The following is an 18,680-nucleotide window of genomic DNA, read 5'->3' on the forward strand; positions in this document are numbered from 1 at the left end:
CATGGGTTATTCTCTTCCGGATGATGAACGATGATGAACATGATAAACATCAATCACACCATTCTTATTTTTATCCTGCATTTTTTCAGCTAGGTTCATCCATAAAACAAGAATAATTAGTACGATGTTAATTGTTAATGTCAGATGGATGATGATAGTAACATTCAGCAGTTGTTTGGGAATATTTATAAGAAAATTTTACATTAATTTTTCTGTAATTTGTTTATTTTTCAAAAGCATTTACTTGGTCTTGCATCTGTGCATAGCAATGTATTTCTTTGGGAAATTACATATTTCATAAACTTACAAGTAGTTTCAGTGAAGGTTACCTAAGAAGAGTCCCACTGAACATATTATTATTAATATCTATTTTTGGTGTTGCTGTTGTTGTCACAACACAGTTATTTGACTTTTTTCAGCCTGCATGTAAAAGCAGTCCTTTTTAGAAGTTTGAAAACGGAATTAGGAGATAAACTGGCTGTGTTTTTCATGAAGAGGGTTTCAAACATAGATTTGATACTTGTACGTTTCATTCAATACCGAAAGCATTAGCAACCCTTCACTTGTTTGAGACAAAGTTGAATTGTTTCCATGGAAACATAATTAATCCAAGTCATGTCAAGTGAAAAGGTCAGTGACCTCATGACGTGTCCTGACTGATAAAAGAGGTTACTACGTGTGTGTACATATATAGAGGTTATCACGCGAGTGTGTTTGGGGATGGTAAATATCCTGTATTAGGAATAAACATTGTATTTAGCGAGCCTTGGCTCACACAAGCGTGATAACCTCTTTATCATATAATGTCATTCTTTAATTCTTTGCTTCAAAATCGTTTCCCTCTCTCAAAAACAATACCGAAACATTGCAAGTTTTCCTGGAATGCATGCTTTAATATTTATTACGTCACAGGGTAAGTGACGTGTCAGTCGGACAGTGACAGTAGCCAATATAGTTCCAACTGAAATCTCTTTCTTATACAGTGGCGAAGCAACATATACGCAAATCAACAATTGTTTTTAATTGCCTTTCGCGGCAATCCATCGGTCTGTCTGCAAGAGTAACCGTCCTTTGTCAAAGGGAAGCTACTCTAATCCTAGTCTATGAGACATAACAGCCACGGTCAGACGTTGTTGACAGTCGGTCTGTCCTGTCATAACGTTAAGAAGTGTAGTCACACAGCGACAAAACCAAACAAGGTAACAATTCAAACATATTTCGGCCAAATCCAACTATTTTAATTTGTGGAGAAAGGTTCAAGCCGCAGAGGTCTACAAGCACAGATATGGCTACTGATCCCGCTTGGCTATGCCTTGTGCCCTCGCAAAATTGTGTCGAAATTTATATCTCATAAGTTGCCAAAACTTATAAAATGCCTTAGCTACGTCACAGTTAGACACTGATTTTCAGTATATTAGACTGTTCTTTTGAAAATGAAAGAAATTATCTCTGTAGTTTATCCAGATTCCCGATGGTTAATTCTGACTCTATCGCCGAATGACGAGGGCGACGCCACGTTGGTTTATAAACAGTGAAAGTAGTCCCTACTTGACCTTTGATATTTGCATCTCTATCCGCATATGACCCCAACGGATATCGTTTTTATCCGTTGGCTTTATCCTGCCGAGAAACCTACCCATTATACGATAAATATATATATATATATATATATATATATACCGTATTCAACGTAATAAGCACCCCGCTCTAATAAGTGCCCATGGCGATATTTGCTAATATATTGGCTAGTGAACAATCTCAATTAGCACCCCTTCCGATTGATCAATATACACAAGACTTATTTATTCGTGTATAATATGCACTCATGTGTTATATGCACCCTCAATTATGGGCATATAAATCCTGGAAAAATATATCTGTTGTATATAAACATTTCAGGCTGTTAGCATAAACCACAAAATTTACGATCTTACGTTTTTTTCACCAAAATAATATTCTAATAAGAGCCCCCTATTTCTAATTTTCAGAGTGCCCTGGGCGCTTATTACATCAAATACGGTATATACTGATGGAAATGATTAAGGCAACACATAGTTTTAGACACAGTAAAATGACATGCTATCATGGGTTCCCAGCCTGTCTACCAAGTATGTGTTGAAAACAAGGTACACAAGCACATCTCAACATTTGATTCTGACATGTTGAATTTGTATGCATGCTATTTCAAATGTACTGACAGTCAAGTTTATTTCCCTATATTTGTCCTTGTTCCCTTGTTTGTTTCAATCAGTATATACATGCTGTATGTCCATGTATGTTGCTGCATGTCCATGTATGTTGCTGTATGTTGCTGTATGTCCATGTATGTTGCTGTATGTCCATGTATGTTGCTGTATGTCCATGTATGTTGCTGTATGTCCATGTATGTTGCTGTATGTCCATGTATGTTGCTGCATGTCCATGTATGTTGCTGTATGTCCATGTATGTTGCTGTATGTCCATGTATGTTGCTGTATGTCCATGTATGTTGCTGTATGTCCATGTATGTTGCTGTATGTCCATGTATGTTGCTGTATGTTGCTGCATGTCCATGTATGTTGCTGTATGTCCATGTATATTGCTGTATGTCCATGTATGTTGCTGCATGTCCATGTAGATTGCTGTATGTCCATGTATGTTGCTGTATGTCCATGTATGTTGCTGTATGTCCATGTATATTGCTGTATGTCCATGTATGTTGCTGTATGTCCATGTATATTGCTGTATGTCCATGTATGTTGCTGTATGTCCATGTATATTACTGTATGTCCATGTATGTTGCTGTATGTTGCTGTATGTCCATGTATATTGCTGTATGTCCATGTATATTGCTGTATGTTGCTGTATGTCCATGTATGTTACTGTATGTCCATGTATATTACTGTATGTCCATGTATATTACTGTATGTCCATGTATGTTGCTGTATGTCCATGTATATTGCTGTATGTCCATGTATATTGCTGTATGTCCATGTATGTTGCTGTATGTCCATGTATGTTGCTGTATGTCCATGTATATTGCTGTATGTCCATGTATGTTGCTGTATGTCCATGTATATTACTGTATGTCCATGTATGTTGCTGTATGTCCATGTATATTGCTGTATGTCCATGTATATTACTGTATGCCCATGTATGTTGCTGTATGTCCATGTATGTTGCTGTATGTCCATGTATGTTGCTGCATGTTGCTGTATGTCCATGTATGTTGCTGTATGTCCATGTATGTTGCTGCATGTCCATGTATGTTGCTGTATGTTGCTGTATGTCCATGTATGTTGCTGTATGTCCATGTATGTTGCTGCATGTCCATGTATGTTGCTGTATGTTGCTGCATGTCCATGTATGTTGCTGTATGTCCATGTATGTTGCTGTATGTCCATGTATGTTGCTGCATGTCCATGTATGTTGCTGCATGTCCATGTATGTTGCTGCATGTTGCTGTATGTCCATGTATGTTGCTGTATGTTGCTGTATGTCCATGTATGTTGCTGCATGTCCATGTATGTTGCTGTATGTCCATGTATGTTGCTGCATGTTGCTGCATGTCCATGTATGTTGCTGTATGTCCATGTATGTTGCTGTATGTCCATGTATGTTGCTGCATGTCCATGTATGTTGCTGTATGTCCATGTATGTTGCTGTATGTCCATGTATGTTGCTGCATGTCCATGTATGTTGCTGTATGTCCATGTATGTTGCTGCATGTTGCTGTATGTCCATGTATGTTGCTGTATGTCCATGTATGTTGCTGCATGTTGCTTATGGTCCATGTATGTTGCTGCATGTTGCTGCATGTCCATGTATGTTGCTGCATGTCCATGTATGTTGCTGTATGTCCATGTATATTGCTGTATGTCCATGTATGTTGCTGCATGTCCATGTATGTTGCTGTATGTTGCTGTATGTCCATGTATGTTGCTGCATGTTGCTGCATGTCCATGTATGTCGCTGCATGTCCATGTATGTTGCTGTATGTCCATGTATATTGCTGTATGTCCATGTATGTTGCTGCATGTCCATGTATGTTGCTGTATGTTGCTGCATGTCCATGTATGTTGCTGTATGTTGCTGCATGTCCATGTATGTTGCTGTATGTCCATGTATGTTGCTGTATGTCCATGTATGTTACTGTATGTCCATGTATGTTGCTGTATGTCCATGTATGTTGCTGTATGTCTATGTATGTTGCTGTATGTCCATGTATGTTGCTGTATGTCTATGTATGTTGCTGTATGTCCATGTATGTTGCTGTATGTCTATGTATGTTGCTGTATGTCCATGTATGTTGCTGTATGTCCATGTATGTTGCTGTATGTCCATGTATGTTACTGTATGTCCATGTATGTTGCTGTATGTCCATGTATGTTGCTGTATGTCCATGTATGTTACTGTATGTCCATGTATGTTGCTGTATGTTGCTGTATGTCCATGTATGTTGCTGCATGTTGCTGCATGTCCATGTATGTCGCTGCATGTCCATGTATGTTGCTGTATGTCCATGTATATTGCTGTATGTCCATGTATGTTGCTGCATGTCCATGTATGTTGCTGTATGTTGCTGCATGTCCATGTATGTTGCTGTATGTTGCTGCATGTCCATGTATGTTGCTGTATGTCCATGTATGTTACTGTATGTCCATGTATGTTACTGTATGTCCATGTATGTTGCTGTATGTCTATGTATGTTGCTGTATGTCCATGTATGTTGCTGTATGTCCATGTATGTTGCTGTATGTCTATGTATGTTGCTGTATGTCCATGTATGTTGCTGTATGTCCATGTATGTTGCTGTATGTCTATGTATGTTGCTGTATGTCCATGTATGTTACTGTATGTCCATGTATGTTGCTGTATGTCTATGTATGTTGCTGTATGTCCATGTATGTTGCTGTATGTCCATGTATGTTGCTGTATGTCCATGTATATTGCTGTATGTCCATGTATGTTGCTGTATGTCTATGTATGTTGCTGTATGTCCATGTATGTTGCTGTATGTCTATGTATGTTGCTGTATGTCCATGTATGTTGCTGTATGTCCATGTATGTTACTGTATGTCCATGTATGTTACTGTATGTCCATGTATGTTACTGTATGTCCATGTATGTTACCGTATGTCCATGTATGTTGCTGTATGTCCATGTATGTTACTGTATGTCCATGTATGTTACTGTATGTCCATGTATGTTACTGTATGTCCATGTATGTTACTGTATGTCCATGTATGTTGCTGTATGTCTATGTATGTTGCTGTATGTCCATGTATGTTACTGTATGTCCATGTATGTTACTGTATGTCCATGTATGTTACTGTATATCCATGTATGTTACTGTATGTCCATGTATGTTGCTGTATGTCCATGTATGTTGCTGTATGTCCATGTATGTTACTGTATGTCCATGTATGTTACTGTATGTCCATGTATATTACTGTATGTCCATGTATGTTGCTGTATGTCTATGTATGTTGCTGTATGTCCATGTATGTTGCTGTATGTCCATGTATGTTGCTGTATGTCCATGTATGTTGCTGTATGTCCATGTATGTTGCTGTATGTCCATGTATGTTGCTGTATGTCCATGTATATTGCTGTATGTCCATGTATGTTGCTGTATGTCCATGTATGTTGCTGTATGTCCATGTATGTTGCTGTATGTCCATGTATGTTGCTGTATGTCCATGTATATTGCTGTATGTCCATGTATGTTGCTGTATGTCCATGTATGTTGCTGTATATTGCTGTATGTCCATGTATGTTGCTGCATGTCCATGTATGTTGCTGTATGTCCATGTATATTGCTGTATGTCCATGTATGTTGCTGTATGTCCATGTATGTTGCTGTATGTCCATGTATGTTGCTGTATGTCTATGTATGTTGCTGTATGTCTATAAATGTTATTGTATTTCTGTATTTAAGAATTGACTTTCACTTTGTGTGAGTTCACTGTAGTATTAACGTTCATATCTTAGATTGATGGCCAAACTGTATGAACGCATCTTCCCGAGGCAAGAGAGTTAACTGACTATAAAAGTCTGCGATGTAAGACCCGTTTTATCACAATATAGATCTTGATCAGATCGTCCTCACTGGGCGCCACCATTTTGTGTGAAGCAAACGCAAGTGATACGAGAGGTGGAATCTGATTGGTCCATAGGAGATGCTTAGAAGGAACATAACTGGTAATAGCCACTGGTGGCGCTACGATCGAGCCCAGTAATTCAAGCCTAGTTCGGCAAGGGTGGAAACTGGACTTTTAAAGTCAGTTAACTCTCTTGCCTCGGGAAGATGGTATGAACGTTGGAGCTTGCGACAATGTTCATACAATGGTTGACCCTAACTCCATGAAGGTTCATACTCCAATGACCAATGGAAAAGTCAATTCTTATATGACCAGAGCTACAGATTAGCTGCGTATTTGTGATACATACACCTCCCCCTCCAAATATTCAAAACCCAATTACTTTCAATTAACTTGCGTACAGAAATGCATGTATAAAATGAAAAACTCAAATGTATAAAAACAGTTGGCATAAATACCCAATGAAGCTTTTTCAGCATGCGTACAAAAAAGATGATTTCCGAAACACAATTTGAAGCTAATTTACTTTCCGAGAAAAGTCTATATTTAGAACAATTATATGCATCTAAAACATAATTTCATTTTTCACAAATCTCAAAATGTTTAGGCAAAACCCAAAAGAGTGATGAATAGGTAAGTGAAAAGATATTGGTTACCCAATGAAAAAATGTTGAGCGTGCTCACACTACGCCGAGTTGCGTCCCGAGTATGGAACTGAGCTGACTCGGGGGTACTCATATTGAGCTCGTAGCGAGGTCGAACTAAACTCGGGGTAACTCGGGATACCTCGTACTGATCTACAAGAGTTTTGGAACTGCTCAAAACACTCGAGCCGCCACCCAACTCTTAACAAACTCGTGGCGACCTTGTGGTGCTCGTACAGATCTCGTATGAGGATCGTCTGCAAAATTTATTGCAGAGTTGATCAAGTCTAATACAAGCTGTATGAGTGTAATTCCCGCTGAATTATTTAGCAGCTTGTAGCGACCTTGTACCAAAGTCACACCAAACTCGCACAGCTCATATCGAGATCGTTGTGCTCATATGCAACTCTTAAAAGACTCCTATTAGACTCTTACTGGACTCCCACGGGGCTCGTAACACACTCGTAGCGTACTCGTATGATACTCGTATATATGTAGTCTCTTCCCGGGTCCTAACTGAATTAGGCTCGGGAGAGCTCGGCAACCACCTCGGCAAAGTGTGAGAGCTGCTTTATAAAACAATCAAAATAGAAACCATCAAGTAAAAACTCAATTGTTCAAAAAGTTGTCTGGAGCTCTGTAACACTATTTTGTACCTCGAAGGATGTAGGTCAAGGTCAAGGTCTATATGATGTATGCTGTTGTATTTCTGTATATCTTGTTGTATTTCTGTATTCAAGAACTGACATTCACTTTGTGTGAGTTCATTGGAGTATGAACCTTCATAGAGTGAGGTCCAAACTGTCAAACATCGGAGCTAACATTGATGTTCATACATTATAACTCTATGCCATGACAGATTAACTATAATCATATTAAAGAGTCAGGTGTTCTTTAACTTCTTTTGAGTAGTACATAGTGTTATGATTTGCGACTGCATCACACCAAGGTCTGTCCTAGCCAAGTGTAGCATGTGGTATTGATTATGTTGATTGCTGGGTCCCGGTCAACCATCACGCTGACAAGGTGAGTCAGAACTGTTAATCAGGAACAGGGATTGTTCAATGAGATTTGCAAGGTAATCATAAATAAGGCAAAAAAATAGGTAACACCTTATTAATAATAGAGTTTTTTAATCATGTTAATCTAAAATTGGATTTTTTTTTCGAGAATATCAATCTCCTCCTAAATTATATATATTTAACATATTCAGGGAACATGGGACTCAAAATAATATTTTATTGAACCATACAAATTAGTTTACATGTTTTAGTTGCAACTATTTAGAGACGTTCATATCATTTAGATAGTGACATGAAGTGGATCACTTGGATACGTTGTCATACAAATAGTATTCAATAATTCCAAGGACATGATGGAACGGATACATTTTCCAATACAACAAACACGTACACGTTCTGTATCAGCTGCCTCGGGTTAGTAACAGTATGAAATATCTCAGTAACCTAACAGAGGATGGACTGCATATTTCATAATTATCTCAAAATATAATGAACAAAAAGTTTAGGATCATGACAATTTTAGAGGATTTTTTATGAAAAAATGTGCTCATCTTTTTCTACAAAAACATATCCCCCAAAATATTTACGATCTGCAACCTTTTCAGTTCAGTATACCGTATTCGACGTAATAAGCGCCCCGCTCTAATAAGCGCCCATGGCGATATTTTCTAATATATTGGCTAGTGAAAATCCCAATTAGCACCCCTTCCGATTGATCAATGTACACATGACTTATTTATTCGTGTATAATACGTATGTTATATGCATTCTTAATTATGGGCAATTAAATTCTGGAAAAAATATATATCTGTCGTATATAAACATTTCAGGCTGTCAGCATAAACTTCGAAATTTACAATCTTTCAACTCTGTTGTTTTTAACCAAAATAATATTCTAATAAGAGCCCCCTATTTCTAATTTTGAGAGCGCCCTGGGCGCTTATTATGTCGAATACGGTATGTATATGAGGTAGGTTATAAAGCTCATTGTCATAGCAACCGATTATGAACAACCTTTGTCTGAATGAAGATGAAGAAAAGCTAATTACCCTGAAACTATAAAATGTATCTCTCTAGAAGTCTAGAATCACACCATTACTTATAAGATGCTAATCCCAACTGATAATCTCCATTACATTGTACACGGACTGTCAGCCATCTTGAACGAGCTGTGTTACTATGTCTCATTGTTTACTGTAGTGTGTATTTACACTCATGGTTCCCATACAAATAGTAAACACAATTTTCAACATTTGTTTGTTTTTTGTTTAACACCACACTCAGCAATATTCCAGCTATATGAAAGCTGTCTGTAAATAATCAAGTCTGGACCAGACAATCAAGTGATTAACATCATGAGCACTGACCCACGCAATTGGGATACGATGACATGCATCAACCAAGTCAGCGAGCTGACCACCTGATCCCGTTAGTCGCCTCTTACGACAAGCATAGTTGCCATTTACGGCAAGCATGGTTGCTGAAGACCTATTCTACCCCGGATCTTCACGGGTCTATTAATGACTTAATCCATGTCAGATGACCTTGAATATAAAAGCCTTGGTCCAGAGACGAAAAATGAAGACAGGTCTCACGCTTAGCTGGCCCAACTAGCAAGATCAGGTGATGGGTACCAACACCATCACTACTAGCCCTGGGGCACCAAGACTATCACTACTATCACCATGCGCTGACCTGGCACACAGTGCTTCTTGTCTATATATACCAGCATCAAGTACCGCAAACTGTTGACTCCATGTTATCACTTCCTACCACAAACCGTACACCGACCCCTTGCATATAGGAATTTGCAAGTTATCTATTAGGAACATTCATGCATATCACACGTTGTTATAATTAGAAAAGTGTCACATATATTTTCACATGCCTGTGTTAACAGATGTGAAATATGGTATAAACAGTCGGACCTGAACGCAAATATTGCTATTTCGCCTAATACCATCAGTATTTGTGACCCACCAGGAAAAATGGAACCTTATGGTTGCTAGGATACAATTGTGCTGTGACATCATAAAGATGTCTGACGTCAACTTACTTCAGTGAAAATTGCCATATGTCCGGACTGTACAAAATTATATTATTTTTCTTGTTAGTTCCTAATTCAATAAAAACATTATTCACTTTCAGCATATCAATTCATCTAAAAATTGTAATTATTGCATAGTCGGTTAACTTGCACCATCGGTTCACCTCTTTTAGTAAGACATGCTTGGGGACTGAACCACCATATGTCTGGCCTCCAGACAAACGCTCTATCCACTAGACCATGGAGACCATCAGTTTGTTGTCAATCTACATGACAAGTGACTGAAGCTTGGTTACTAATATGCCAAGTGCATAGCCACTATAGAGGAAACCTTAATGTATAGCATTTGACATCTTCCCGAGTCAAGGGAGTTAACTGACCATATAAGTCCTGTTTCCACCCTTGCCGAACTAGGCTAGTATTATGGAGTTACATTTTGGCTGGACTAACGAGTCTATGCATAGTCCAATCAAAATTGCGGTCCGAAATCAAAATCCAGTTCGTAAATTGTCATGTAGATTTCGGTCGATTGCAGGATTTGCAAAATATGTGCTGCGCTAATTCGTTGTCAACAGATATTTTCTAAATCTTTGCATGTTTTTATTCAAGGTGCTCACGTGATTTGATGCACTTCGCAATGTAAGACTCGTTTTATCACAAGTTATGGATCTTGATTATCAATCAGATCGTCTTGACCAGGCTCCACCGTTTCGTTTGAAGCAAATGCAAGTGATACGAGAGGTGGAATCTGATTGGTCTATAGGAGAAGCATAGAAGGGACATAACTCGTAACAGCCACTGTTTGATTGAGCCCAGGAATTCCAGCCTAGTTTGGCAAGGGTGGGAACTGGACTTTTTAAGTCATTTAACTCTCTTGCCTCGGGAAGATGAACTAGGCAAGAATTATGGAGTTTCACTTTGACAGAACTAACGAGTATATGCACAGTCCAATCAAAATTGTGTAACGAAATCAACATCCAATTCGTAAACTGCCATGTTTTTATCAAGGTGCTCACATGATTTGATGCACTTCGGAAAGTAAGAGCTGATTATTACAATATAGATCTTGATTATCAATCAGATCATCTTCACTGGGCTGCCATTTTGTTTGAAGCAAAAGCAAGTGATATGAGAGGTGGAATCTGATTGGTCAACAGGTGGGACATAACTTCTACTAGCCACTGGTGGCGCTACGATCGGGCCCAGAAAGTCCAGCCTAGTTCGGCAAGGGTGGAAACTGGACTTTTACAGTCAGTTAACTCCCTTGCCTCCGAAAGATGAGCATTTGGTAGCATGAAGGATTTGCCTTGATCTGCTCCGGGGAGGAGGTTTCATGTCGCCAAGTCAGCAGTAATTTCAGTAATTATTCCTAAATTTAAAAAGGGGGCACGGGTGGCCCAGTCGTCTAAGGCGCCGCGATTCGCTGTGCAGAGTTGCGTCCCCTGGGTACGCCAGAAACCTATGATTGTGGGTTCGAATCCCGGTTCGCCCCGATTATGTTTCTAGGTTTGTCAGCACCATACCCGTGCTCGTGGGTTTCACCGAAGTGGTAAACGTCTGACCTGCATCACTTCGGGCTTTCCTCCCACATTAAACTGACACGCCGCGATATAACTGGAATACTGTTAAAAGCGGCGTTAAACCCAACTCACTCACTCACTAAATTTAAAAATATGTCCCAATTCATCATGTTCAAAATGTTCAAGTTAAAAGATCAAAAAGTAATGTCACGAGGAGGTGGCTTGTATTACACCGACAACAGGATCACTTAAATAGAGAGGAACAAGCATTACGCTCAGTTTCACATTACTGAATGCAATGTTAACAATGGTTAAAGTACATTATATTATCTGTTTACAAATCCCTATTTTGAACAAAATAACAATCTTCCCATTTACCTGCCAAGGATACTTAGTTGAATCCCAGATACTCCCTGAGCCTGATAACAATCTGGTAGGGTATGCCACGCTAGAAATAAACACAGCCTTGAAAATTGGGGGAGGTGCTAAGCAGGTCAGCCATGAAGCCGACAACAAGGTGGACATGAGGGAGGGAGTGCTGTGCAGCACCATACAGCCTGTCATTTTACCAGTTAACACAGGGTTCGGGCTAGCCTTGCTGCAAGGCTCGACTCAAAGAAAAGTTCATGCATTTGTAGTAATTCTATCCTCCTGATAGGCAAGTCTCGGTATGTGGACAGTAAGGACTCCAGGCACAATTTGTTCTAATTACTGATGTCAATGTAACTGATGATGTCACAATGGCCTGCAAAGCATTGTGATGCAATTTAATTGCAGGATACCACCCCTGAAGATCCTTCATCACTGCAAATGATATCTTCCGTGGTGGTCAGTTTTGGGGGATAATTAGAGATATTATATACTTCAGTGTGAAAGGCTGAGTTTTCTGAGGTTGAGAAGAGTTGTATTTTCAATGCAGTGATATCACACTTGATATTTCACTGCAGTGAACATAACACTTGATATTTCACCACAGTTACATAACACTTTGACAGAATGATTGTCATACAAGAGTTACCTCCCCTTAAATTGTCTCCCTTTAGCATTAGTGTCTGGCTCGAACACAAACTGTTGACTTCCTTTCTATGTTAGTTCCACATTGACAAGCCGTTCTCTTGAAATAGTTTTGTTATAAACTAAAGTGAAAATAACTCCTCTCCTGTTACTTGATGAGAATCAATCACAATCTCATTAAAATCAGATCTTAGTTCTCGCTAACGCTAAACAAAGATCTGAGGACATCCCCTAACGGGTCGTGTCAGACCGACCTTGGGCGATTTTTGACTGACCAATGGAAGGACTGACAAGAAGTTGACATTATCCAACCAGAAGGCAGCTTTTTCTTGCTTTACAGCACAAATTTCAAATTGGCGATTGCACTTTGAAACATGTTTTGACAAATTCTCGATTAAAAATTTGAAACCTTAACAAAAGAACATTCTGGAATGGCAAATATATGGTCTAGATTGTATGGATTCAGTTGTTAAACCCGTAACTCTCGTTCGGAATACCCCATGTTAAAGTTTGAGGTTGCAAGATTAGAAATCACATTCCGACTGTCACTTTCATGATCTGGTAAGCGACGCTCTGATTGGTCGGATGAAAGGTCGTTCTGACTTGACCCCTAATGGGATGTCCTCAGATCTTTGTTAGCAAAAACTAAGATCTGATTTTAATGAGATTGGAATCAATCATGAAATATATACCGCATATCACCGTCTATAAAGCGACCCCTATAGAAGCCCTCAAATCAATGCTAATCTAACTACCCCGTCCATAAAGTGAATTGGCATGAAGCACATCACCAACGCATACGCAATACCTACACTTGCAAGAAACATGTGTTTGTCTTCCACCGGAAAATTTATATTGTACAGCGTTAGAAATTGGCACCAGTCCTGTAGTCCTTGCCAAACTGACCAATAGTATCATAAGGACTAGTAGAAAATTGCCATTTTTAAGGGTTTTGTTATATGTTATCATTATAAGGACTAGTGGACTAACTATGTTAGTTTCTACCGCTGCTGTATCCCTTCAGTGATTTCTGGTAAACAAACAGGTGAAAACAATAAAACATGGTCAATACAATCTGAAATTTGAAATAAAGCATCACTAGACATGATGATTTACCATTTAAATTGTATTTCATGTTCTGCTAGGCATTGTATTATATGCAGAGATTTAAATTACTGTGTGTATTATCTCGTAAACTAAGTCAGAAGCAGCAATCAATTTAGTCTGTCTTACAGACCCTGATACAAATATATCAGATACAGTCCATGCAAGTCCATAATCATGATAATGTTTGTCAAGAGAATCTCTCGGCTCCTTTTCATTAAATTTTTATCAAGATAATTTAACAACTATCTTTTTTCAGTACGATATGTTCATTTCAGAGACGAGATGCTAGTCTACAATCAGTACTGTACTGGGTATATTTGTGTCAGGGTCTGTCTGACAGACTACTCCAACATGGTACTCCTGATTATATAAACAACAGGCATTCTGCACTTGCACTGGAGACATGCGTAACATTGATAACAATTATTTGCACATTCCTATATGCAAGGGGCCGGTGTACAGTTCTCGATAGGATGAAACAACATTGAGTCAATGTCTTGCGGCATATGCAACTTTGCTTTATACAGGTAGACATAACATCTTAAGGTTGGATTTATCCACTTCTTTATTACAATGAATTCATCATTTCTGTGTCGATACTAATACAATCATTTGCCATCTTCCCCAGGCAAAGATGTTAACTGACTATAAAAGTCCAGTTTCCACCTCTTCCCCTGGCAAGGGTCTTAACTGACTATAAAAGTCCAGTTTCCACATCTTCCCCAAGCAAAGGTGTTTACTGACTATAAAAGTCCAGTTTCCACATCTTCCCCAGGCAAAGAAGTTAACTGACTATAAAAGTCCAGTTTCCACATCTTCCCCAGGCAAGGGTCTTAACTGACTATAAAAGTCCAGTTTCCACATCTTCCCCAGGCAAGGGTCTTAACTGACTATAAAAGTCCAGTTTCCACATCTTCCCCAAGCAAAGGTGTTTACTGACTATAAAAGTCCAGTTTCCACATCTTCCCCAGGCAAAGATGTTAACTGACTATAAAAGTCCAGTTTCCACATCTTCCCCAGGCAAGGGTCTTAACTGACTATAAAAGTCCAGTTTCCACATCTTCCCCAGGCAAGGGTCTTAACTGACTATAAAAGTCCAGTTTCCACATCTTCACCAGGCAAGGGTCTTAACTGACTATAAAAGTCCAGTTTCCACATCTTCCCCAGGCAAGGGTCTTAACTGACTATAAAAGTCCAGTTTCCACATCTTTGTGAAGTAACCTGTTTCATTACAATATATAACTTGATTATCAATCAGATCGTTTTGACTGGGCAGCGCAATTTTGTTTGAAGCAAATGCAAGTGATATGAGTGATGGAATCCAATTGGTCAGTTGGAGAGACATAGAAGGGACAAAACTCGTAATCGCCCCCGGTGGCACAACGACCGAGTCTGGAAATTCCAGCCTTTTCGGCAAGGGTGGTATTTGGGTATAGTCAGTTAACGCCCTTGCCTCAGGAAGATGTCATTTGCTTGATAACCGTGTTAGTATCTACACCGAAACATTGCATTCAGGTAGATGTATACATGAATCAGTATCATGAAAATGTGCCAGGTCAGCACATAGTGGTAGTGGTTGTCGTGCTGGTGCCTGGGAGCATCTTGCCTAGCCCCAGCTAGACGAAGGATAAGACCCTCCCATTTCTCATCTCTGGCCCAAGGTCATCTGACACAGATAAAGTTATTAATATATCCAATAGGTAACAAATGTTGTATTTGGTATAACACTTTCTAAGTAAAGTACAGATTATCGTACTTTTGGGGGGTGGCTCAGTGGGTTAGATCGCTGACTTTGTGCGCTGGCGATTAGATGCCTCACTCTGGTGAGTGTGAGTTTGAATCCCGGACGGGACTCGACCCAAAAAGGTGCGAGAATCTGTACTTTACTAAGAAAGTGTTATCCCAAACATAACATTTGTTACATTTGACCACTTTCTAAATGGCATTGTGTATTCGTATCCAATAGGGATTAACAATTAGGATTAGCATATTACAAGCAATGGCAATTAGGGGATTCAAGACATGTACATGGCATGGCTACAGGGTAATAAGCTCTTGGAATTAAAAGGTCCTTTCAGACAATGGTTGTCCCAAATCGGTCGCCATGACAATATTTTGAACTGATGATTTCTATGTAGCTTCAACTGTCAGCATGTCGTTATTCAGACAGGATGGACTCTTGATTACGCGGAATTTCAACTACATAACCCGGTATTTTACATACGGGGTCACCGAAGTGACCACGAAGTGATTTTGCATGCCCTGTGTACTAGCGTCACGGACCTGCGAACATTTCAGTCACGGGCCCTTCACCACAGGAGGTGGGGATCGGGGGAGGTCAAGGAAAAAATATGACAGTCCGTTGGGGAGGGTGTAGACTAACATGTAGTCTATGATATCATATATCACACAATACCCTTCTCGACTCTGAAATTATACAATTAATTTTCCTGATGCTGATTTAGCTAGAGCTGGCTAGACTTACTTTTGTATGCATAATACAAATAATTTTCCCCATGCTGATTTAGCTAGAGCTGGCTAGACTTACTTTTTTTATACCATGTATACAAACATGTATCTAGATTGTTTTGTTTTTCCATAAAATAAATAAACATATTCCACAGTCATGGTGCAGGACTAGGGAAGGTTATAAAAAATAATAAACATATTTGTGGAGGGTCATGATAAATGAACAGTTTATAATAAAAATACCCAGAAGTCCTGTCTGTGATTGAGGCAATGCAATATTAACAGTCAGAGTGACATTATGTTTACATGGCTTTTCGAAGGGTCAATTACCATTACTCTGTGTACGAATTCAATTAGCGCATTTTACAATGTTTCAGATCCGTTTTTTAAACATTTATGCCCTTCTTGCAAATTAGAATGATAAGTGCAAAAACAGTGCTGCATATTCATGGTTACTGTATTTGTTTCATTTTGAAAATACCCCAACACTACCCGGGAATCAGAAGGGACCAGTCATTTATTAGACTGGGGTCAGAGGTGCTTGATGCATTAATGTACAGAAAATAATAACCCTTCCCTCATGCTTGTCCTAGTTTTGGAGGACCCTCCCCATGCCCTTGTATATTTTAATGACCCCCCCCCCCCCCCCCCCCTGAAAAGACAATGCAAAAAGTACTTCAGATTTTAATATTAAAGTCCATTTTGTCCTGGGCCTCACCAAAAACGGTATTTGTTATGACCCTTCTTAGCTTAGAGACTGTCATATTGTTTGGCAACCCTCCCCTGATTCCCTGAGAGTGGACTGTACATAACTGAGGTGAGGTGAGGTGAGGTGAGGTGAAATGGGGTTTAACTTCGCGTCCAAGATTATTGCATGCACGTGTGTGTGGCTGCTTGTACTAGTCCGGACTGATGCCGATTTATAGTGATTGCTCACTGAGATACCATGCCACAGTTTAACCATGAACCATGTTAACATGAATATCCCACTCAGACACCGTATACTGACTCCGAGCCGACCAGTCCCTGTTTTAGCCCCTTAATGCCGAGCGCAAGACAGGCTAACAACAAGTACCATCTTTAAACGTCTTTTGGTATGACGCGGCCGGGGATCAAACCCTGGACCTTCCGCACTACCACTAGACCACGGAGGCGGTCCGTACATAACTGAGAATGGGCCAGACAAAGCCAGTGATTGATATTGTGAGCAACAATCCACTTCAAGGGGGCACAATGGCGTTGTAATCAAGCCAAGAGTTTGACCACACCCATAGTTGTCTTTTATTCTAACCCAAAATCCCCATGGGGTCCTATACAACTAGTAATTAAAAGCAATTAAAAACAGTTTGTGTGCTTTTTGAAACTTGAGCTCTTTCAAAATATAATTTCCCATTTCTTTTATGAAGATGAAATTATGAAAAAGCAAGTAATTTTGCAGCCATTTTATAACATGCTCTATACAATGACTAAAATGACATGAGAGAAGTCACAATGACAGGCCATAATTTGCCTAAATGGCTGTAAATAATACACCCAGAATAAATATTGACTTTTGATAAACATGTAATTTCAATAAATAGCCCTGACAATATATTTTTTAAATGGTGCTACATAAATAGAGAGTATATTGTTACACTCACACAAACCAAATATATCTTGTTATTGAAAAAAAAAAAAAAACATTTTGTGACGTTCAGGATCAAATACGCCTAGTGGCCTATATTATTAACAGAGGTTAGTCCTTTTAGTTAGGTTTGTATTGAATTGTTCACAATATAACTATTAATTATATTTTGACATTTTATTGTACACTTTTGATTAATTGCATGCTTACGGTAACACTTGCAACAAAGAGCAACAACCTTCAACAATAGATTCCACGTTGGTCTCGTTATAGCGCGTGACCCGTTTGACCCAATTCTAGAAACCACTACGAATTTCCCTCGAAAACATGTTCGTGAATACTCTCACGTATTCGCGCGTTGTCGCAGACCAACTCGTACACCTAACGTACTTGCACCATCACGCTTACTGGTGCTACTTTCGTTATTGGGAAAGGAGTTGTAAAATTCAGCTAAAACACATCAACATCACGCAACACACAACCGAGTTCTACTTCGTAGCAATTACGTCAGTGCTACATGTTGTTTTCATTGTCGGTTATTAGTTATAATATATTGGCTACTTACCTATGTCATCCGGCTCTGAAAATCGAAAGCTGTTCGACAGTATTTGTCTCATTGAGCTAAGGGCCGCAATTTTTGTATCCGAAAAAAACAGAAGATGGCAAATCCTTGTAATCTCAAAAGTGTTGACAATATTGGGCACTTGCCAAAATAAGCCTTCCGCACGGGTAACACACGTGCGACTGATGCCTTGGTTCAGATAGCTGGTTTCCTCATTTGTACATCTACAAAATATAAGTAACGCGGAGACTAAACGCGACACAACGCTAATGATTTCCGTCAAACCGACCCACAGTCGACTCAATAGCAACACACGAGCCCTCGATCTCGTAGCGACCAACAGTCTGGGTCAGTGAGAGAATGATATGTACAACGATTCTGATTGGCTAACGCTCTCACACCTTCTGTCAATCAATAATCGCACGGCCGATTGTTGTTTTGCGTTCGCTTTGTCGTTATGAATGAGATATTTCCCAGATAATTGTAGAGTAATACCAGATAGCTGGCGAAGGTTATCTCCTGTCAGGTTTGCGTTTCATTCAGGCAAAGACGCAAACTGATGAATAGCCGTCAACTCACGTATCTGTG

The 18,680-nt window shown here is 39.3% G+C and overlaps 1 protein-coding gene across 1 annotated transcript in view; it reads right to left on the bottom strand.

Moving 5' to 3' along the window:
• Positions 1 to 18,417, bottom strand: part of LOC139456105 (WD repeat and SOCS box-containing protein 1-like) — a 36,839-nt gene extending 18,422 nt beyond the window's left edge. The window contains exon 1 of the mRNA XM_071237635.1: positions 18,096 to 18,417. Within this exon, the coding sequence (XP_071093736.1) occupies positions 18,096 to 18,147 (52 nt within the window). The 5' untranslated portion in view covers positions 18,148 to 18,417. The remainder of the gene's footprint in view (positions 1 to 18,095) is intronic.
• Between the last annotated feature and the right edge of the window lie 263 nt (positions 18,418 to 18,680).

The sequence above is a fragment of the Haliotis cracherodii genome, unplaced genomic scaffold (genome assembly GCF_022045235.1).
Source record: "Haliotis cracherodii isolate W230 unplaced genomic scaffold, xgHalCrac1.p SCAF_11, whole genome shotgun sequence".
Taxonomy (NCBI): Eukaryota; Metazoa; Mollusca; class Gastropoda; order Lepetellida; family Haliotidae; genus Haliotis; species Haliotis cracherodii.